Below are 24632 nucleotides of genomic sequence, written 5' to 3'. Positions count from 1 at the left end.
GATATAACTTATAATACAGTGCTTCTTAGGCCTGTGCTAAGCTTTGACTAAGTGAATCAATCAAAACTCTTTATAATATTCAATTTGACTTCACCATGATATTTGTGTTTGTTTAATTTCAAGCTTCGAATGTAAAGCAAAGGTTTGCATTTGATGTGAAGCTTGGCATTAGTTGTGAAGCTTTTAAAAAAAAAAAGGGAGTCTAGGATTTGCTGCTGCTCAGTTACAAGCCCAAATTTTCTAATTTTGTAATTCTGTTTTAAAATTATGTGAGTGCAGATTAACATAACTAAAATGAAGAGGTGGTTAGTTCGATAAGATCAGCCACATTAACTTGAAGAAACCTTCTATTTACGTTATTGATGTTTATATTTTCCAGCAATTTATGAAGGTTTTCAAAGGTAACATTCTATTTTAAATCGGTGCTAAATACTCCCTCAAATACACATCACCAAATATTTTTTTATGTTTCTAAACATTTGGTATTCTCACCATTTTTGATAAATTTCAGACTAAGCCATAGATTTGTAAAACAGCAAGTAAATTTCGAAAACCAATTATATTGGTCGGTATGGACACACACACATGCGAATGAATCTCACAGGTCCATCACCTTTTCGAAGTTTCTAAGACTTTTACGTAGATGCAGCATTGTGGTTACGCATTTTGGTTTCATATTCACGAAATTCCTCCTACCAAATGCAGCGTACAGAGCCAAAACTAGTATATTCGCACAGGCCTATGCTTCCTGCTGTTTTAAGTGTACTATTAAAGAGAAGTTTACTAAAGCTAATGTAGTTAGCACATGATAGCAGTTTGGACGCCCAAATATTTTGAAATAAATCCTGCAATAGTTTGTTTGGTTTAAAATCGTGTTGATGCAAAAATGTATGTCAAAGTCATTGTTGCAACATGTTTGTACAACCTAGCTTTGACAGTACGAGCTGTTCAAAAAAAAAAAAAACCCCTCTAGATTGGCATAATACTGTAAAAAAACGTGTTTTTTTTTTTTAGAATTTTTCATGGTAATAAGAATAAATATTTTGTAATTTCAGAATTTTCTTTACAAGGTTTTACTTTAGTGACCAGTATTTGGTGGAAAACACATTTTTGTGTGTTTGATCTTTTCACGTTTGTGATAGTTTTTTTTTCCCCGCTCACGGCAGTGCACGTGCGAGTGTAGGTGACCCCCTGCCCCCTCAGCTGTCCACGGTGTGCACGTCGATGAGCTCCTCGCCCTGGGTGGAGTCGGGGCGCCCCGCCTCGTCGCGCGCCTGCCCCGCGTCTGCGGGGGCGTGCTTGCCCTCCTTGCTGTGCCGCCACTTCATGCGGCGGTTCTGGAACCACACCTTCACCTGCGCAACGACACACACACACACCAGGCGCACATCACAACTGTTGTGTCACCGGAGAACCAAACCCCCTCTACACTGTGAGCGCCAAGCACATGTATGTCTGTAGAAGAAAACTAAAAACACAAATGACAAAAACACAAATCAAGCAAAAAAAATTGCTGTTGTCAGGATATAAACACCACACAATACTTCACAACAGGAATACGGCCAACAAACAAAGAAAAACAAAGAACAATGGACTAACAAAAACGAAAAAACCCCCACAAATGATGACAGCACAAAAATACCGAACCCAAAAAATTCAGCACAACAGTTGAAACGAGACAAAAATACAGCAAAACGTAAAGACGAAACAAACAAAACAGTTTTCCAAAAACAGAAGAGAAGGAAAAAAAAAAACCCCACAAATATATTGAACCCAAATAGCAATAGCAACATAATAACATAGTAACATAGTAACATAGTAACATAGTAACATAGTAACATAGTAACATAGTAACATAGTAATAATAACAATAGCAACATAGTAACATAGCAATGGCGTATATCCAAAAGCCTACATGAAGTCATAGTTCTGAAGTGTCGGTGGGGTATTTTACTGCGTGTATTGTTTCTGTGGTGCTGTGGCGGTTGAGTGGAGGTATCAGTCTCTGACTAACAAGGTGATCTGGTTCAGTTCCCAGTGGGCTCCAACCTGGAGACTTTATGCAACCCCACCGGGAAACATTTCAGACATTACCGTACGCTGGTAGGTTTTCTCAGGGTACTCCTGTTTCGTCCCCTCCATTAACCTCGTTGATGCTTCATTTATAATCGTATTGCCTCTTGTTTTGTTACGGCTGCAGAAGCGTTGAAAACGTTGCGAATGTTAATATGAATTTAACTTTACATATATTTTGCTTAAAAAAACAACACTGCCTAAGTGACTTTTTTTGTTGTAAATTAGCATTTTGTTCTTCCATGGAAACTTAAAGCATTTAGCGTTTTCTCATGACGTGTTTCGCAAAAAAGTCCAACAGAATGCTCCGCTATGGTCTCTTTTTCTAAACACTGGCACAATCATTCAGTTCCAGCGTGGTGCATAAAGTTATGAAGCTCTCCTGAAAAATTTGGCTTTTTGTCACACAGGCGGTGCTGTTTCTTAAGCGACGATATCTAAAAGGGATGTGTGCGGCAATGGTAGTAAAGTAGTAGTGGTGAACAATTGTGTGTGTTCATCATTATGATGACTTGGTGGTTGACATTGTGTAGCTCACAAATAATAATGTTTAGTAGGTATCAGCAGAGACGTAACTAGACTAGTTTCCACCCGGGGCAAAAACTCATCTGCCCCCTCCTTCCTTTTTTTATCAAACAACGAAACCAAAACATTTTCCGACATTTCATATCACCACCCCGTTTTGATTTAACTATTCCAAATATTTTTTTATTCAACCTAGATAGTTAATGAATTGATTTATTTGCAGCCATTTCATTTTTAATACATCGCAAGTTGAATAGTGTGCTAAAAAAAAATACCAGTTTTACAATATATGAGATTTACATGCATGTACCTTTCGATACAAATAATTTAGATCACCTGCCCTCCCAACTTTTTTTTTTTGTGTTTTCTAACATTTCGGATATTCAAGTATATCTTATCTACAGAAAAAATTACTCTGACAGTTTAGCAACCCCCCAGCCCACCAATGAGGCGCCCGGGGCACAAGCCCTGCCTGCCCCTGTAGTTACGTCCCTGGGTATCAGGTGACTATTAGGAGGAGAATGTCCCTTGAATCTTTGAATATATATACTGTATAGAAGTCGCGAGTGGATAGGATTTACTCTACGTTTTTCAGAAGCGTATAATGAGCAGCTTGGGAACTTCACCGCTGCAGTGCGCTGCCGTAACGCCCTGTATCGACTTAGGCTGTTATTTACACTCCTGTCGCCCGCTGTCATTCCCCGCACTCCCCACCAATCATTCACTGCATCTCAAGGTCGTTCAACAGGAGGGGGAAGGGGTGTTTGAGGAGTTGGACACTTGTCCGCTAGGGACCACCACAAGTCGCTGCCCTAGAGATGGTGGCGATTGCGGCGGTGAATTAACCAACTACCTCAAAACCGTATTATAAATGTTAACCTGGGCTGGCGACCTCTATACAGTATATATATTCAAAGCTTGAACGCACGAGTGGCGAGTGGTGTGCTGACCTGGGCGTCGGTGAGGCCCAGCGTGGCGGCCAGCTGGCGCCGGTCCGGCTTGGTGATGTACTTCTGGAGCTGGAAGCGCTTCTCCAGGCCCTTGCGCTGCAGGTTGGAGAAGACGGCGCGCGACCAGGAGCGCCTCCTCTTGGCGCCCGGCCCGGGTGGCTCCGCCCCGCCGCGGGGGGCCTCCGACCCCACCACTGGGCACGCCACCACAGTCTCTCCACCTCTCCGGTTATATATAGTGTGTGGGGCACACACACCAAGAATATATCTATGGAGTAAAGCAAGTGGGCCAAGATGGCGGGGCCAGGCTACAAAGTGGTATAAATGTTAACCCAATCAATCAGCATCCTTTTAATATACAACACAGTTCATGCAAGAAATGATCTCATTTCACAAATTAAATCAATTCAGCATTAAAATAATAATTATAAAATACCATTTTTCAGTTATTACTCCTAAAACGTTGAACATTGTACAAATATAATAAAAAAACAAATGTAAATTTTTCTTGAATTATAACTGAAGTTTAAAATGAGTTATATTAAAACTAAACAGGTAGGAAACTTCCTGTTATGAGTAAAAACTATTGTTATGCTTAAGGACGTTAGACTATAGAATCATTCATTTGTAGAGCGAAAGATTAAACTATATAATGAAATGTCTCAAATAAAATGGAAAAAAAAAAAAAAAACGAAGCCGCGGCTTGGCCCGATTTTTGACGAGTAGGCCCTAATTTTATTAAAATACTGCCCACACTGATAGACTTCATTAAACAGTTAATACCATATAGTTCCGCACACGTTAGATGACTATAAACTATTAGGTATTAAAGGATAGTTATTCTGGTCGGATGAATGGGGCCGGCAAAGACCATCTCCATTGGATGGAGCGTCAGCCGCAGTCTTCAGGTGTGAACGGCCGAATAGGGAGTGTCATAGAATAAAGAGTAGTTCCAATATTCCTTATCTTGATACCGGATCTTTCGGCAGTAATTTTGCAAATATTTGATTGGGCAATGTAAGATGAAGGGATCCCCACATAAACTAGAAAGTCAAGAGAAAGGATCCCAACATAATTTATAAAGTCACAATTTAGAACTGTCAATATCTAGAATTATATAATAAAATCACATAACTTAGAACGATCATAACTTAGAAACAAACGCCGAAACACAACTTAGAAACGTCATAACTTCGTACTATCACAACTTATAAACAGAACTTAGAACTGTCATATCTTAGAAATATATGTACCTGACTAAGAAACATTCAAAGCCGAATCACACAACTTAGAACATTTCATAACTTAGAACGTCAAAACTTAGAAATGTCATAAGAAACACGCAACGCCGAAACATCATAACTTAGAAAATTCTGTCTTGGGGTGTTTCTCAAGTTTAAGTGTTCCTAAGTTGTGTGTTTGTAAGTTATGACAACAACCCATGTGACAACAATGTCCAAAAACGAAGAAAATATAAACTACAGGTGATCATTTAGAACGTGAGGCATTCCGTTCAAATAGTGTTGTATATCACGAAACACGTGTGTGACAATAAGCGGGCGCGAAGCCTGCAGTGCGCGCCGCCGCCAGCAGAGGCGCTGCTGTGTAAACACGGCGCGCAGGCAGTTTGGCTCCCGTCACAGCCGCGTGTTTATAAACTCCGGGTAAACAGCTTGCTCGCTCACTTCATCCGGAAAGTGGATGTCCCGCCCCCTCAGCCGTCGGCGGTAAACAAACGATGCCAGCTCGGAGGAGGGTACGAAGATCAGGGGGAGGGGGGAGCAGTCTGGCGCGGCAAAGGACCACTCGCGAGGCCGGAAACAAGAGCCCGCTTGCAACACGCCTCGTCTTTGTGGGGTCAGCTTCGGGCGAGCGAACCAGACCCCGCTTCTTGCACTCCTCGCGCGCCGAACAGACCCGCGCACCTTCTTCCCCTCCAGCCCCTAACCCCCTCCCGACGGTACACTAACACACGGCAACCAATGAGAACGAATTCCACTGTTATGAAAAACTAATTTAACTGAAATAATTTCATGTACGTAAACATGACCCTGTAACACATGTCGTAGTAGGACAATATTGAAAAAACTGGCCAATTAACATTGGCGAAGCGTGAGACACTTTACTGCATTAAATTTCGCGATGCATCCGACAAATGTTGGCAGTGTTATTAAGTAATTATATTAACTACCAAATTATTTTTTTCCGGGACATCATCCAACCAGCGATTTGAGAGCACAGTTTTTGAACATATAAATAAATAAGGAATATAAAAAAAATTTAGTTTACCTTTTTAACTACGAAACGTTTTTTAAATTTACAATTTTTGCTAATGACTTATAAGTATTAACATTAATTAATTTTTAAAGCAGGAATTACACCTGAGCATTGTAATATATCGACTATTTCTTGCCACAATATATGATTGATAAATATAAACAGTTCTCTAGTCCCAACTCTCACTGGTTGTTGCGCCATGCGTCCGCAACAGAAATAAAATATGTTCGTTTCCCATGTAGCCTACGCACGCTACCGTCCTCAGCGCTGTTGTGAATCAGTAGGTAGGAGAAAATGGCGGTCAAATCCTTCCCGTGCGACGACCTACTGTTATGCTCCTGATGTCCTCGCGGTTGGCAACCCTGGCTCGCACGAGGAAGTTGCGCGGCCGGCCACGCGCGCGCTGCCGTCGCGACAGGCAGGAAATCACAACAAACACGGCGACGGGAAGTGCGCCGCCACAGCTGTTCGTCGGGAACACGCCTCCTTCCAGGAGACACTAGCGCCCCAGTCTGCAGGGCGGCCATCAGCTAGTTCCAGAAACATCCGCTCTCAAAGTGAGACTCGACGTCACCACCTCGGAATGTGCGCTGACAATACACCGCCGTCTGGTTCATTGTCGTTCGACGTCCACAAGCGCAGGAAAAAGAAACGTACTTTACAGAATAGCGGAAATTATCTCTCTCTTTTTTTTTGTGTGGTTGCGTCAGACATAAGACTAGACACTATTGCAAAAAAAAAAAAAGAAAAAAGTAATTGGTTTTAGAAGCTCGAACCTTTACAACTAGTTAGAAGCCACTACAAGTAAAATGTTATAATACTGTTACGTGTGTGGGAATACAGGTTTGGAAGGACAATTAATTAAATGCAGTTTTATTTATTACCTAATATATTCGTAAAGTTATAAACATTTAATTGTCTGTCCACAAATTAATCACACTTTCATCAACGGGGATTAAGCCTCACCATCTATAGCAATTTCAAATATTTTTGATTTAGCTACAGTTAGCTTCCGACCTCTTTTATATTCATTTTTTGACGTTACAACGTCTAATAAATCGAAGAACGCCGGCTGCACGCACGAAAAAGTGTCCCGTTACGCACATTGTCCCGTTACACTGTGTCCCGTTACGCTCATTGTACGCTTGCGCCGCATCTATCTCTCTTACACTCGATTGGCCTATGAATCGACTATTATATTAAATAGGTTAAGGCGGGCTTTTCAAAAGTGGCTTTTAAATTTAGTACTTTATCTAAAATATCATTTAATCAATGTTTTGTTATGACGTTGTCACGTTAAACTATCGCCCGTAAACCGACTTTACAGACAACCATTTTTTGCTTTGTTTGACATGGCATAGGAATTAGCTCTGGCTACTTGTTGAAGCCGTGGTTTGGGCCTGCAAATATGCAAATCTGTAGGATCCGCAAGGAGGGCCCGGGGAAATTCTAATAGCGCAATGGTGGGGGGGGGAAGGGGGGGGGGAATCCGTGACACGAGAGTTTTGCTCGTGGGTTTTAAGCGACACAGGTCATCCCTGGATAGCTGCTTGTATGTTGTACACTGCTCATATGTTGGTCAACACGCACGCATCAAGCAGAAAACTATATATCAGATGCAGACATTTTTGACGTGATAAACGTCTTATAAATCGATGAACGCCGGCTGCACGCACGAAAAGTTGTCACGTTCCGCCTGAGCCGAGCGTGCAAAGAACCGGCCAACCAACCACCGTGCGAGAAAATCTTCTGTAATACCAAACAGGTTAAGGCAGGCTTTTTTAAACTAATTCTTCGTGATTAAATTTAAAGAAATTATTTAAATTAAATTTTGCGAAAAAAAACTGTAAATAATATTTGAAAATTAAAAAAAAAGTATGCAATTTTTCATCAATGTTTTCTTATGACGTTATCACGTAAAATTATCGTCCGTAAACCGAATTTACATTTCAACCTCCTTTTTTTTTTTTTTTCCATAAAACATTGTTTCGCTGTTTACTGCTGCCAAACCTGTCTCGCAGTCACGCAGGCCCTCTGGGATCCTGCCCTCGGCTAGGCTTACAGGCTTACAGGCTTACAGGCTCACAGGCTTACAGGCCTAGCTCGCCCGGACACACCACCAGTAGGGCCACTACACTGCAGTGAGGATGGTCACGACACACGGGAAACCTTCTTCTCACAGACGAGAGAGCCAAACTCCCGATCGTGCATCTTCGGTTGTTTTTTTTTGTTCATTGTAACTCATGATAACTAATGGTCAATTAGGTTAGGTTAGCTACATCATAAATACTTTAAAACATTGTGGACGGTTGATTTGGTTAGGATATAACTACATTAAAGATACTGCGAAATCATGTAAACGGTTTCCTAGCCCTGGATAGCTACATATTAAAAAAGTTATTTGCTAAGCAACCATAAAATGATTTCACAGTATTTTTTAATGTAGCTATACTTACCTAATATAACCAACCATCCACAATGTTTTAAAGTATTTATAATGTAGCTGACCTATCCTAATCGACCGCAAAATGTAATGCTACACCGGTTTGTACAACGAGATAGAACGGGAGGGGAAAAAGAAGCGAGCATGAACTCGGGGGAACTGCGGGTGTGGCTCTCTCGTCTGTGAGATGAGGGCCTCCCGCGACACACAGGCGAGGCGGACACTCACGGCTGGTGAAGGGTCGTAGCGGCCTAGGCGCGTGCAGCGTGGCGTAGTAGCCGGCGTAGCAGGGCTCGCTGCTGAGGCGACAGCAGCGCAGGAGCGAGCCGACACACTCGGCGCAGGGCAGCTCAGCGCCGCGGGCAGATCCTGAGGCACACACGTCGGTCATTCCAGTGAAACCACGGGAGAACAATCCCGAGGCCGAATTTTCATGCAACGTTTTCCGTTTTTCCCCCCCCCCTCCCTAACCTAACTTAAAGCTATGAGTGTGCGGGAGAGTTCTGGGTAGGTAAAACTCTAAGTGACTTGATGTAGGCTTTTGGACATACACCATTGCTATGCTCATGTATGTTTGTAGAATAAAACTACAAAAAACACACACAAATGACAAAAACACAAATTAAGCAAAAAATTGCTGTTGTCAGGATACAAACACCACACAATACTCCACAACAGGAATATGGTCAGCAAACAAAGTGTTGTGGAGTATTGTGTGGTGTTTATATCCCGACAACAGCAATTTTTTTGCTTAATTTGTGTTTTTGTCATTTGTATGTGTTTTTTGTAGTTTTCTTCTACAGACATACATGAGCATAGCAATGGCGTATGTCCAAAAGCCTACATCAAGTCATGCACTCCCATTGCACAAATCTTTCAAAGATAATAAGACTCTAAGTGCGTCTCAGGCCGAAGCCTATACGCTCTAATTTTTTTTCCTAGCCTAAGTTATTCTAAGTGTGTAAGGGGAGGGTCCAGGTTAGGGGAGGACCTAAGTGTGTCTTGGGCCGAAGCCTATACACTCTACCATGCGAGGTTTTAACCATGGAGTACAAGTGCGCGTGCATCGTGTGCTTATTTGGGGTTTATTGGCCAGCCATGGCACCATTTTTGCCATGACTGACGCCCCTTAGATTGCCTTAGCTTAAAGCTAACTAAAGTGACCTAGGTAAAACCTGTATAGACACACGGAAAACCCTGGGCCGTGTCATGTAGGGATCAAACCCAGGTTTTTTTTTCGGGGATATTTTTTCCTAGCCTAAGTTATTCTAAGTGTGTAAGGGGAGGGTCCAGGTTAGGGGAGGACCTAAGTGTGTCTTGGGCCGAAGCCTATACACTCTACCATGCGAGGTTTTAACCATGCAGTACAAGTGCGCGTGCATCGTGTGCTTATTTGGGGTTTATTGGCCAGCCATGGCACCATTTTTGCCATGACTGACGCCCCTTAGATTGCCTTAGCCTAAAGCTAACTAAAGTGACCCAGGTAAAACCTGTATAGACACACGGAAAACCCTGGGCCGTGTCATGTAGGGATCAAACCCAGGTTTTTTTTCGGGGATATTTTTTCCTAGCCTAAGTTATTCTAAGTGTGTAAGGGGAGGGTCCAGGTTAGGAGAGGACCTAAGTGACAATGTACACAACACAACACACAGACAACACATAGATGTAAAAAGTGTTCATAACAACAATTTGTAAAAATATTTCTACAGCCTATCCTAAATAATGAGAATTAAACATATTTAAAAACAAAATTAAGCTAAAATTATATATATTAACAGCTTTCCTAAATTATGACAAGAACATAAATATTATTTCAATTTTATCGACTAAATAAAAAAATTATAATAGTTATAAAATATATTTGTGTGTTATTTTCTTTCCAGTGAAAGTTTCTAATTTATGACAGTATGTATTATAGTTTTTAACACACCTAATTTCAAGCTATGCTGTTTACTTATCGTACTCAAAGTGTCATTTCTCTATTACTATAATGACATGTGCACACCATAGGTTTTAGTTTTTAAGGCTCGGTTCCTTAACTCAAGTTGGTTATTTCATGTTATCGTCAGAGCTGCTGATAAGGACCGCATACTTCCCCGACCCTTGTCCGGAGTTGCAGTCGCCATCAGGGAAGCAGTCGCCAGCTGCTACCCTGACGATGGCGACTGCAGCGTCGAGCCGAAACTTCCGTGACGTCTTCTCCTTGGACGCGGCTACAACCCACGAGCCACGCGACTCACCTCGCTGCTGTTGTGCAAGCGAGTTTCCTGTGAATTTGTTTCGATAAGCTTTTTTTCCCATCGGTTGTCGGCCGCGATATTTCATTTAAAGTTACTTTCGAGGTGCAAATGTTCCGTAGAGTAAATGCTACTGGAGGCGTGCGCAGGACTTGAGCAGAGGGTTGCCAGGCATAAGTCCCCTCTCCCCAACACACGTACCACTATATGACACCGTATAACTAACACTACTCATGGGTAGAGACCTGAAAAATTCGCGGGTTCATTTAGTGTAATGCTAAAATTCGAATAATTATACCTTAGTGCTGCTTCTGCCATTGGTTCACTGTTAATCTGGAGGACTGAGGGCCAATTAGAGACCCATCATTAGAGACCGGAAAAATTTGCGGGTTCAATGACTTTCAGGATAAACTCCAATATCCTCACACACTCGGACAAATGCCACCTGTACATTGGCTGCTGACCTATGCGTCGTCTCGACTGGGTGGCCTGTGATTCGACACTTCTATGAGTGATGGGTCTCTAATTGGACCTCAGTCCTCCAGATTAACAGTGGACCAATGGCAGAAGCAGCACCAAGGTATAATTATTTGAATTTTAACATAACACGATATGAATCCGCGAATTTTTCAGGTCTCTACCCATCACTCAATAGAAGTGTCGAATCACAGGCCCACACAGTCGAGACGACTCACAAGTCAGCAGCCAATGAATAGTTGGCATTTTCCCGAGTGTGTAGAGGATAGTTGAGTCCATCCTGAAGGTCATTGAACCCGCGAATTTTGCAGGTCTCTAGTCATGGGACACCACGGCTACTCGAAGGCCCTCCAACCACGAGGCGAGGGACAGCCTCTCAGTACATAGCCTGGAATTTCATTGGCCGACGTCTCGGGACGGTTTGTTTGCCCCCTCGCTTCTTCAGGGAACGATTACAAGTTAATTTAAGAGCGCCGTGCGGTCGGTGCGACGCGCGCTCCAAAATAAACGGTGCCAAGCCGGACCACATGGTCCATGGGCCCTGGCGGGTCCGCACCTCCGCATTCCTCCAGCCCCGAGGCCCCCGGCTGTCTGTAGCGCCCACCGCGAGAACACCTCACCTCAACTCCGCCAACAACACCGGCCTTAAACCACCAGGAGCGTCTTCGTCAGTTGGGCTGAACATTAATAAACAATAACAATCTTATCACATTAAAATAAACATTGGAAAACCTTTCGTGTCTACAGCAAACACCTTTTTTTTGACGTGATAACGTCTTATAAATCGATTAACGCCGGCTGCACGCACGAAAAAATTGTCACGTTCCGCCTGAGCCGAGCGTGAAAGAACCGGCCAACCACCGTGCGAGAAAAATCTTCTGTAATATCAAACAGGTTAAGGCGGAATTTTTTTTTAACCAATTGTTCGTGATTATATTTAAACAAATTATTTAAATTAAATTTGCAAAAACTGTAAATAATATTTGAAAATTAAAAAAAGAATGTAATTTTTTCATCAATGTTTTCTTATGAGGTTATCACGTAAAATTATCTTCCGTAAACCGACTTTACAGACGACCCCTTTTTTTACCTACCTGGTGTTCGAATATTAATTCAATTCGGAATATTCACAAATATATTATTTTCTTCTTTTAACATTCATTTGGCGTCATCAGTCTCAAACGTGTAGAATGTACTACATTATTTTGATACATATTTTATTGACATAACGTTTTGACTTCTAACGTGAACTGTTTCAGTTCCGTGATCTATTTGGTTTTTTATAAATGGCATGTCCCCTTAATGTTTAATAATGGTACTTTGACAGCTTATTATGGGACAAATATACAATGGTATTTTTTCATTCCAAGTAAATGAAGTTCTTTAAAAAACCACAAAAAGGACAATGTTCCACATGGATAGCAAATATTGAACCCAATTAGACCCAGTATCATGCCAGAACTGTGAGACTTGATCCGAGGCGGTAGGCAGCCTTGTCGGCTCTCTCGTTTCGTAGGTTGCCTACCTGCCTGGCGTTTACCTGCCTCATCCGGGCGTAACTGCTTTGGATATCGAGCTAGAGCCACTTTTTTTTTTTTAACTTTTCTGTCTAATATTTAATTGCGTATACTCTTATTTATGTAACACAGGTTGCATTACATTTTTTGTTGTTGTATACGTTCACGCTAATCTGAGCACTTTCATAGTTAATCTTCGGAAGTATTCTGTTCGAAACTGTAGGTCTATGCATGTATTCCAAACACATACAAGGCCCGCATATCATTGGCATGACGAGAAATAGGATTGAAATTTAAAAAAATAATAATGATGATCTCATATATAGAGCTTTGAATTTAAGTATTAAAATAAACATACATACACCCTTTACCACCATCTCTCTACTCCCCCCTCCCCCCTCACCCAACACTTTTCTAAGAACCCTGCGCTTGGTAATTATAAGAACTTTTAACTAACCAGTCAGAATGTGTGTAGCATGTCCTACGAATTAATGTGATTTCTGACATTTGACTTTAGCCACGTTTTTAGTCTGACAACTGAATAGTCCTACATCATATATATGAGAAAAAAATTAGGAAACGGTTGGTTGGACTAGTTCTTGAATGTTATACTTGCTACCAGCGCGCTCACGTTCCTGCTTGTTCAACCAGCAGCGTAGAGAGCGCTGTTGAGACAGTCCCTGCATTTCCCGCATATATAGCGCTACCTGTTGTGGATTTCATATTTCGTTCAGAGATGTTACGTGTCCCAAAGGCAGAATTTTTTGAAGAAACAGTAACGCGCACAGTTTTTTTATAAGGTGTATTTCAACAGTAAGTTATATTTATTTAGAATATTGTATTCTCTCTCTCTATTTATCTCTCAGTTTACTCCTTACTTTATACTTGCGAGTCGAGGTTTCAATTGCGAAAACAGTTTCAGTTGTATGCGTTCAGACGTAGAGCGCGGGCGTGTTTTAGAATGTAATGTATGTGATGTTTTAGAATGTATGTAATTTGCTATATAATTAATATGACACCCTATAAATGATTCAGAGTATATTAAATGATAAATATGTACTGTTTGTTGTATTGTGTAAATTGTGAAGATTGTAAAATTTGTGATTATTTGTTGAGAGTGTAAATAAACAAAATTCATTATAATTGTAAACTTAATTATTTTATCTTAATTTTAACTACGTTTAATTTTTGTTTATAATGTGACAAGGCCTATATCCCTTGAGCTGTTGGCTCATGTGGGGATCTGCAGGTGGATTGAAAATAATTAAAAAATAAATAGAAAAATCCCTACATCACTGAAGTTCCAGCGAGCTCGGTACACCACACTGCACATCTGCAAGCCGAGAGGTCGCGCAGCCAGTGGCGTAGCCAGGATTTGTGTATGGGGGGTGTTAAGAAGCATGCGCCCCCCCCCCCCCCGTATTAAAGCGGGGGGTCCGGGGGTCCTACCCCGAAAATTTGGATTTTAAGGTGTAAAATAGGGCTATTTTAGAAGTTTTCGGTTCTTAAATTTAAATATTGTAATGGTAAAAATTTTATTAATTTTAATATGAAATTTGTTTGAGTAATGAATAAGAAATTAATTAAATATTTGGTGCCAAGGGGGGGGGGGGGTGGGGCTGAACCCCTACCAACCCCCCCCCTGGCTGCGACCCTATGCTGTCAGCTGTTCGGCCTGCTGGCTCAGTCAGACCACACCGCGACACAGTGTGCTGTCAGCACAGCTGCTGCGGGCCTCGTGGTCCGAGTGCCAGAGCCCAGCATCGAACCAAGGACCCGCCCACTGCCTCTTGTTCATGTTTGGATGTCTGTGATTCTGGGTTACTTATAAGTAGGGACCGGAAAAATTCGCGGGTTCAGTGACCTGTAGGATAAACTCCATAGTTATACGTACACTCGGTCAAATGCCACCCACTCATTGTCTGCTGTCTTGTGAGACTTCCCAACGTATAGCAGCCTGTGATTCGATACAGCTTTGGTTGGGTGTTTCTCATTGGCCCAGAGACATCCAGGTGAGTTGTGAGCCAATAGCGGAGGCAGCACTGAGGTATAACGATTCGTATTTTAGCCTATCGCGAAATGATCTCGCGAATTTTTCCAGTCTCTACTTATAAGTAGAGACCAGAAAAATTCGCGGGTTCAATGACCTTCAGGATAGACTCCAATATCCTCTACACACTCGGGCAAATGCCACCTGTTCATTGGCTGCTGACTTGTGAGTCGTCTCGATTGTGTGGGCCTGTGATTCGACGCTTCTATGAGTGATGGGTCTCTAATTGGCCCTCAGTCCTCCAGATTAACAGTGAACCAATGGCAGAAGCAGCACTAAGGTATAATTATTTGAATTTTAGCATAACACGAAATGAATCCGCGAATTTTCCCGGTCTCTACTTATAAGGCGGTGTCAAAATGTTGTTTCTCTGGCGGGGTCGCGGGAGGGACTCGAACCCGCACGCTGCCTGGTCGCGATGCCTCGAGCGCAGACAAACGCGTGGCGAGCTGGCGTCCCGAGCAGAAGACGGAACAATCAGATGTTTAGTGTCGGACCAAGCGGCCGTTGCCAAGCGGCTGTTTGCGAGGAATAAAAGTGGGTTGTTGGAGTTTACTTCTCACGCTCAAAGTGGGAGGCAAGCCTGTTGAACATAAATTGTTGCTACTCGTTGTATACAGTTGGGCGCGAGTGTTTGAAGAAGCCAGGAGCGTCCCTAAATAACCACCCACACAAAGGCCCGTTATAAAGTGGCGTTGTTGCCGATACGCCACTTCGTCATTCAGTCAAACGTCGCTCTCATTCACTGATTTCTTCTCCCATTAAGTGCGCACGAGGCCTGGCTTCAAACACACTGTAACTGAATCCACGAAACTTATATCGGTTACTGCTTTTGTAACACTTATTGCCGAGGAATGTAAAGTCCTTTACTTGTTTACGGGATTTTGTTATTTTACTGCGTGTCGTAAAACAATGTAGTTTACAATGTAGTTTTTCATTGTAATAATAACTTTTTTTTGGTTGAATAATTTTGGTACATTCTACTTAACTCACGTCATTTATTTGAATGGCTGCAGATTGTTTCGTAATTCGAGCTTAAATATTCAAAAATATTTATATTATTTCAGTACCCTAATTGTAAGTCCGGGTGGAATTTCCATCAAAATAAGTTGCGTGGTTTTAACGTGGTTGATAAGGTGACAACATTTCAAACCTACATTCACATATTCACCCAATGAGGGCTTTATTTTGATATCTTTATAAAGAATTATCATGTTACTCAGCTTCGTAGAGTAAGATTTTGAAAAAGGTTGTGCAATTTTTATAGCTGCAAAAACCAGGGATAACCCCATGGCTGAAAAAATAATAATATTATTAACAAAATTAATAGTCATAATGAAAATATAAATACATATATACTTACAAATAATTTACATGTGTAGGAATATAGTAAAATACTAATTGTTCAAAGAAAAACCACGTAAACATTGTTATAAAAATTCTGCTCTGCTAGGCCTAAGTGCATAAATAAAAAAAACTAATTGTTGCAGTAACCGAATTTAAGAAAAGGCTACACAACGCACATATATATCACTGCTAAATAAAATGTAGGCTTTTTGGTACAACAGGGCCCAAAAAAGGTTTTCTGCAATATGCAGAACCACCATAAACTAACTAACATGTTATGTATGCAGATGATTAATTCAGCCTACTGGCACCGACTGCAGGTTGGTAACTGCTTGTCCTTCATCATCTCATTTCTCGAGCCGACCTGATCATGCGCCCTGAATTATCACACGTCTGAATGACGATCCCCCAAACAGCAGCTCGCATCCACCGGGGAGTGAGGTTAAACACGACACGAGCGGCATCCTGCCCGACCAACTACCAAAATAAACGCGCATTGTTCAATAAAGACGCGTCTTCTTTCTTCTCACACCCCCCCCCCCCCCTTCCTCCTTCTCTGACGGTGGCTGGCGCCGAGGAAACAAACCTCCCGTTCACATCGCCTCGTTCTTCCGTTGTTACGAAGACTTGAGTGCACGCACAGTGATTCACCGAGGTGAGTTCATTCATTTTTAGTAACAACGTATTAACACAATTTTGACGTGACAACGTCTAATAAATCTATGAACGCCGGCTGCACGCACGAAAAAGGATGACTCATTGTCCCGTTACGCACATTTTCCCGTTACGCTTTGTCCCGTTACGCTCATTGTACGCTTGCGCCGCATCTATCTCTCTTCCACTCGATTGGAACAACCATCGATTTGACTTTTTCGAGGCACATTTAACTTGAAACACTCCCATTCGTTTCCTACTTTTCCTATCATCATCCTATCCTTAACAGAATAACACAGATTCGAATAAGTTAAATAGCAAACACGTATAAAATTTATATTAAAATAATCTGTTCGTTAAAGTAATAAACATATTTGAATTATTGAGTGCAAATATAAGTAAATTTATCAATTAAATTGTAGATTTCATTTCACTCCTTCTTTGTATACATACAAAATAGTGATGATTCAATAAAAATGATTCAATTTTATTCATAAAATTACGCAATCTATTCATCAATGTTTTGTTATTACGTTGTCACGTTAAACTATCGTCCGTAAAACGACTTTACAAACAGCCAATTTTTCTAACAACATGTCTTTTTGAAGTAAAAACTTCTATAGGAAGGTTTGGATAGGGAGTAAATTCATGTAAGTCGTCATCGACATGGTTACGTGACGTCAACTGTGTATATATATGTATATATATAGACACACACACACACTCAGTGGTGCGCGCGCAGCCAGTACACATAACACAGGTCAACAAGTAATGCTCACGACATATACCAATACATATCTTATTAATACGCGTCTTCAGTCACTGTACATCAGTGCTGTGCATATGCGAATCGAATGTGTGTATACAGTAAAAAGTGAGTATAAAATATATTAATATTCTCATATAAATATATTTTGAATAACGAAGTAAACGGAGTCTTTGCAGCAATACAACCTAAAAATTAAGAACAGCATTATTTATTTTATAATACCTACAATTACTATGCAATGCTTATTTTATAGTAATTTATGACTTTATGAGTAATTTTACTAACGTGATAAAACAAATTTTTTGTGTGATAATATTTTTTCGTAAAACTTGCAAAAAAGTCTCCGATTTTTATCAAAAATTAATTTGGATATCCCAAAGTAACAACTGTTTGTTTATAGTTCTAAGTTTTCACTTCTGTCGGCAGACCTCATGACTGCTTTGAAATTTTTTTAAACATATCAGGGATTTATATGTAAAGTGTTTGTTTTGCTATGTAGTTAATTCACGTCATTTAAAATTAAGTATTGATAAAATTAATTGCCAATTATTAAACATAAATAAGTTCATACCATTACATTACATATACCAAATATTGTAGTAGGTTAATTTAGGAAAGTCGTTGAAAAACCTCGAGACAAGTGATGGTCTCAGAATGAAAAAATTAAAATAAATTTTTTTTTGATAAAATCTACATAGGAACAGTCATACTCGTATAAAAACAAATTGTCGCATAAATCCCGTTACATTGTCTATTTGTGTTCTAGGCAACAAAATTTAGCCCTACGACAATTTTTTGCAACCTATTTTGTTCCCAGTAAGGTCATTATAAATAACTATGTCACAGTAATCAAAACACAGAAACATCAGTGTCTGGACAAGATATTTTTTTATACGCCCATGGGGGAAAAAAATTGAACGTTTCAAAACATGGGCTGAAGATAATGTTTTCCTGTTCAAATTTGCAACTTAATCAGACCAGTCCAAAGCACTGTTAAGAATGAGACCAACATTTTTAAATTTTAGCTTAAATTAAATTCCTGCATAATCTACAACAAGTTTTAGGAATTCTGTGCGTATCAAATTCAGTAATGAATTACCACCACCAAACAAAATAGTTTCTGATTTGTTATGATCAATGTTATGCCTGTTATCGGTGCCCAATTTCCGAGATCAATATCAAACTGGTTGACATCTATCAGTGAATGTGATATTTTCTCTATTAATGACACCAAGTTATGTAGGTCATCTATATACAGAGAGAACATGTAACTAATTGAGTACAACAGCTCTATTTGTAAATAAATGTGTGTTAGCTGGATAATTGATATAGTTATGGCTAGAGACCTGAAAAATTCGCGGGTTCATTTCGTGATATGCTACAATTCAAATAATTATACCTTAGTGCTGCTTCTGCCACTGGTTCACTGTTAATCTGGAGGACTGAGGGCCAATTAGAGACCCATCACTCGTAGAAGTGTCGTATCACAGGCCACCCAGTCGAGACGACTCACAAGTCAGCAGCCAATGTACAGGTGGCATTTGCCCGAGTGTGTAGAGGATATTGGAGTCTATCCTGGAGGTAATTGAACCCGCGAATTTTTCTGGTCTCTAGTTATGGCTGTAGCCTAAATTCCATCCCATCTTACATAGATTACTATTATGTCAACTTGATCTCACATTAATTGCTTTCTTTGAACCTATCTTTGTGATAGCATCCGGAAAGTTAGATATGCATAGCAATGTTCGAAATATAATTGGTAAGCTATTGTTTTCATTTAAATCGATTTAGTTCGAAATATGGACCTCCTCCTAAAAACTAGCCTGGTTACGGGCTCTGATAGCCCATCATGCAAATATTGTAGAAGACAGTGTAGGAAACTGAGGCCTGTTAGCATGGGCGAAGCACGAGACCGCGCTCCTAGCGGCGTGAGCTGCAAGCGTCCGCACCATGACTTAGGCACAGTTTTTCTCTAATTCGGAATAAAAACTTCTTTTGTACTGAAAATTATGTATTTTTCGTATAACTCCAAAGTTCTGAAAATGTATTCATGCTTAAAAATCACACACACACACACACACAATTAGCAATTAATAGAGACAGGAAAAATTCGCGTGTTCAATGACCTTCAGGATAGACTTCCAATATCCTCTACACACTCGGGAAAATGCCAACTGTTCATTGGCTGCTGACTTGTGAGTCGTCTCGATTGTGTGGCCTGATTTGACACTTCTATGAGTGATGGGTCTCTAATTGGCCCTCAGTCCTCCAGATTAACAGTGAACCAATGGCAGAAGCAGAACCAAGGTATAGCTAATTATTTGAATTTTAGCATAACACGAAATGAATCCGCGAATTGTTCAGGTCTCTAGCAATTAATGTTAAATAAAACATTTACCAATCTTGTACCATCAACATTGTTTACTACACTAGGTACAGCTCATGCCACCAGGACAGCTGAGCTTATACGTAACTACAAGATGGGCGCAGCAAAGCCCGTGGTCTGTGGGCTGTCAGCCCTAGGCGCTGGCTGTTCCATTGCCCGTGCAACTGCTGCTACATTTCACTAGTCGCCTGCCTTTGTCCCGGAAAACATACAGGCTGCATGCCCAAAAGAGACCAGTTTTATCTAGCTCAAATGTGTCCAACCAGAACACTTCTCAAAGCTTTTACTAGCTCCTGATTGGCAGCATCAATTTCAACAGACGCAGCGGTGTCCCAGCGAATCACAGCCGCTCAGTAGTACAACACCCGCCTTCTGATTGGTGAGAATGTTTACATTCGCGGGTATCACATAATTGTCCGAATGTCACCCGCTCATTGGCTGCTGACTTTAGGCGGTAGTGTCCTAAATTATTTTGATTCAAAATTTTCGTGTATTTTAAAATGAATTTGAATTAATTTATTATATAAATATAATATATAATATTAAAATTTTTTTCTTTCTAATTAAAAAGTTTTGATTTGAGGAATTTTATAAACTTAAAAGGAAATTATTATGTAAATTCTAGCATGTACTGAGAGTATGAAGTCATGTTGTGTACAGTTTTGGATCGACCGTTCGTGTGCAGCCTCGTATCAAAACTCTTTATCTTAAGTATAGGTAGGGACCGGAAAAATTCGCGGGTTCAATGACCTGCAGGATGAACTCCATAGTTCTACGTACACTCGGTCGAATGTCACCCACTCATTGGCTGCTGTCTTGTGAGACGTCCCAACGTAGCAGCCTGTGATTCGATACAGCTTTGGTTGGGTGTTTCTCATTGGTCCAGAGTCATCCAGGTGAGTTGTGAGCCAATAGCAGACGCAGCACTGAGGTATAACGATTTGTATTTTAGCCTATTGCGAAATGATCTCGCGAATTTTTCCGGTCTATAAGTATAGGTATACTTGGTCGAATGTCCGCCGACTCGATGCAGTGGCTGGCGGGCCGAGAGACCCCCTGATACACTCCCCTACCCTTCTCCCTGGGTTCGGGACTGTTTGTGGTGCCGCTTTCACCCCCACCCGGCCCCACCCATCCTTAGAGACCTGAAAAATTCGCGGATTCATTTCGTGTTATGCTAAAATTCAAATAATTATACCTTAGTGCTGCTTCTGTCATCGGCTCACTGTTAATCTGGAGGACTGAGGGCCAATTAGAGACCCATCACTCATAGAAGCGTCGAATCACAGGCCCACACAATCGAGACGACTCACAAGTCAGCAGCCAATGAACAGTTGGCATTTGCCCGAGTGTGTAGAGGATATTGGAGTCTATCCTGAAGGTCATTGAACCCGCGAATTTTTCCGGTCTCTAGGCATCCTGCCTCGGTAAGCACAGACATTGTGACGTTGCATGCTCGTGATTCATCATCATCAGCATCATCATCATCATCATCATCATCATCATCATCATCATCAATTCATTGAATCAATAAAAGAAATTAGGTATTCTTAACACCGTACAAACCTGAGATTTCAGGGGTTTTAGATAATCCTTATATATATATATATATTTATGAACGAAATAATAAAAAAAAGAAGTTTTAAGATGAATGCTGTATGCTGTTAATCATAAACTTTGTAACATGACATTGTGCTTTCAGTAAATTGCATGCTGGGACTGACATAGCAATTTGCCTTAAAGTTTATAAAAAAACATTAAATAGGCTCTAAGAACTTGCTTAGTAAAAAAAAAATATGAATAACTAGTTAATGCCCAGCATGCGTTGCAATGCCTCTTCCAGTTTTTTTTTTGCATTTTGTTTGAAGTAGGTTCACATATGCAAAGCATTTATACATGCATCGCTATATCTCCCTCTATATCTCCCTGTATCAGTTTGTATCTCCCTATATCTAGGGACCGGAAAAATTCGCGGGTTCTGTGACCTGTAGGATGAACTCCATAGTTCTACTTACACTTGGTCAAATATCATCTACTCATTTGCTGCTGTCTTGTGAGACGTCCCAACGTAGCAGCCTGTGATTCGATACAGATTTGGTTGGGTGTTTCTCATTGGCCCAGCGTCATCCAGGTGAGTTGTGAGCCAATAACAGAGGCTGCATTGAGGTATAACTATTTGTATTTTAGCCTATCGCGAAATGAACTCGCAAAATTTTCCGGTCTCTAGTAATTATCCGATACTACTCAAGCGCCACCTTAAAATATGCTTTAAGTGTTGGTTTTATCGAAAGCTCGCCTAAACAGTGATATTCCTCGTGTAACTAAGGTCAAGTGTGCCAAATTTAACTGAGATCGGATGAACGAGCCGCAAACACATGGAAGACGAACACACAAACATTAATTTATATATAGAGACCTGAAAAATTCGCGGATTCGTTTCGTGTTATGCTAAAATTCAAATAATTATACCTTAGTGTTGCTTCTGTCATTGGTTCACTGTTAATCTGGAGGACTGAGGGCCAATTAGAGACCCCTCACTCATAGAAGTGTCGAATCACAGGCCCACACAATCGAGACGACTCACAAGTCATCAGCCAATGAACAGTTGGCATTTGCCCGAGTGTGTAGAGGGTTTTGGAGTCTATCCTGAAGTCATTGAACTCGCGAATTTTTCCAGTCTCTATTTATATATAATACACACACACGTTTGTTAAAACTATCACGCCCCACCAAAGTTACATCACAATCGGATGACTGGTATTGCAACGCATACGGGACAAACAAACAAACATTCACATATATAATGTGGTTATACTATGGCTTTATTTAAACTCATCTTAAAAATAATAAATATTAGAAGCAAAATAATTTTGGATGATACCCTCTTATTGAGAGTTCTCAGCTGCAATGACTGAGATTGGACACTTATTTGGTTGGATGTCTCTTATTGGTTCTCAGTCCTCCAGACAAACACACAAACAGAACGAAGGAAATAATTTTATGAATCCTAACCTCCCACGAAATTAATCTGCGATATTCGTTGGTCTCTACTGATTGGCCATGACAAGTGTAGTTCAAGCTTTCCTCGCCGGCCAGAGGCAATAAAAGTAACTAACGTAGAAAATATGAACACAATATTTTGATGTTCAAATAGCACCAAATTAAACGCAAGTGTCCCTGCATAGCTATTTGTTGGAGCCATGTATTTTGCGCGAAAAAGGTTTACCAGACCAGCTGTGTGTTAAAAATTTTGTTGACTTGTCTGTGTTTCGTGGTTGGCTGGGTTAGGTTTCAGTCACATGTCCACTGTCGGCGCACCAATCACAGCCGTCCAGTGCGGAAGCAACGCGTCCTGAATGGCCCGGCCCAAACAAGGCAGTGGCTTCTCTCGCAGACGGCCGCCAATCACAAGGAAGAAACAATAGGCGCGGGCATAACTTAATGCAGTCTAATGGACGTACAGATATTTTTCGCGAAAAATACCTGCCTCTTAGTTATTCCTAGAGACAGGAAAAAAATCGTGGGTTCAATGACCTTCACGATAGACTCCCAATATCTTCCACACACTCGGGCAAATGCCAACTGTTCATTGGCTGCTGACTTGTGAGTCGTGTTCATTGGCTGCTGACTTGTGAGTCGTCTCGATTGTGTGGGCCTGTGATTCGACACTTCTATGAGAGATGGGTCTCTAATTGGCCCTCAGTCCTCCAGATTAACAGTGAACCAATGGCAGAAGCAGCAATAAGGTGTAATTATTTTAATTCTACCATAACACGAAATGAATCCGCGAATGTTTCAGGTCTCTACTCATTTGTAGGGGCAGGTATTTTTCGCGAAAAGATCAGAACACTTATTAGACTGCAACAAGGTATACCCGCACCTGTGGTTTCTTCCTTGTAATTGGCGGCCGTCTGCGAGAGAAGTCGTTGCCTTATTTGGCAGAGCCACTCAGGACGCTTTTACTTCCGCACTGAATCACTGTGATTGGTGTTGTCACAATCGACATGTACCTGGGAGAAACTCACCCCAATCACTAAACACAGACGATGCTACAGTGTTTTAACTTTCATCTAGTCTCGAAATCTTTTCGCGAAATCTGCAAGCCCCTACTCATCGCTTGTTACGTGTGTCACGGCTGGACACGTCGTGCTGCGCAGGACTGCGGGGGGCAGGGTGGGGGCGGCACGCACCGAGGTCCGGGGGCGGCGGACAGGCCCAGGCCTCAGGAACCCGCGCCGCCGCCGGCGAGATGTCCGGCGACAGGATGCGGTCCACGCCGAACTTGAGCTGCCTGGACGCGACGGCCGGCTGCTTGCGCGCCACGGGCCGCAGCACGCCGCGACCCCTCGACCCCGCGTCGACACTCATCGCGCGACTATCGACCCCTCGCCTCGCGGCAGCCCCGGTGTCGCGACGGTCACAGACACGGCATGGCGCGCAACCTCCTCCGGCAGTCCCGGGTGTCTAGCAGTCCTCGATGTCTCCCGCGCGACGGGGTCTCGGCCCCCGGGGGCAGAGTCCTCGAGCAGTCCACAGGCAGCGCCCCCCGTGTGGCGCCTTGGCATCGGTGGAGCCGCGACGGGAAAAGCCGACTAACGCATTGTCGGCTTGCTGACGCGTGCGCGCATCTCCCGTCCTGAACTGATCCGGCGAGCTATCGATACCTCGCGCTCCTTGCCTCGTCGCCCGTGGTTCGGGGACTGGCGCGCAGAGACGTCCTGCGCGCGTCCCTGGCGCCCGGTGTGGAGGGGGGTGGATGGGGGCGTGGCCTGGCGCGGCGCCGGCCAATCGCGGCTCGGCGGGGCGTGCCCCGAGCGATGGCGCGCCCGGAGATAACTCAGATCGAGCGCGGAGAGATGTGTGGGGCACCCTCCCCCCCCCCCCTCCTAGCCATCTACACCACACACAAGCAAGCCACACGTTACAG

The 24632-nt window shown here is 42.0% G+C and overlaps 1 protein-coding gene across 1 annotated transcript; it reads right to left on the bottom strand.

Annotated features, from left to right (window-relative positions):
• Nucleotides 1-1035: 1035 nt before the first annotated feature.
• On the bottom strand, nt 1036-24388 carry LOC134534479 (H2.0-like homeobox protein). The gene is made up of 4 exons (XM_063372957.1): nt 23896-24388; nt 8497-8637; nt 3549-3742; nt 1036-1355 (listed from the first exon to the last, which is right to left on the bottom strand). The coding sequence occupies exons 1-4, from the start codon at nt 24071-24073 to the stop codon at nt 1200-1202; spliced, it is 669 nt and encodes a 222-aa protein (XP_063229027.1). The 5' UTR covers nt 24074-24388; the 3' UTR covers nt 1036-1199.
• Between the last annotated feature and the right edge of the window lie 244 nt (nt 24389-24632).

This window comes from Bacillus rossius, chromosome 7 (assembly GCF_032445375.1).
Source record: "Bacillus rossius redtenbacheri isolate Brsri chromosome 7, Brsri_v3, whole genome shotgun sequence".
In the NCBI taxonomy this organism is placed as follows: domain Eukaryota; kingdom Metazoa; phylum Arthropoda; class Insecta; order Phasmatodea; family Bacillidae; genus Bacillus; species Bacillus rossius.
The sequence above is the reverse complement of the archived record's forward strand: the minus strand, read 5'-3'. Positions and strand labels throughout refer to the sequence as shown.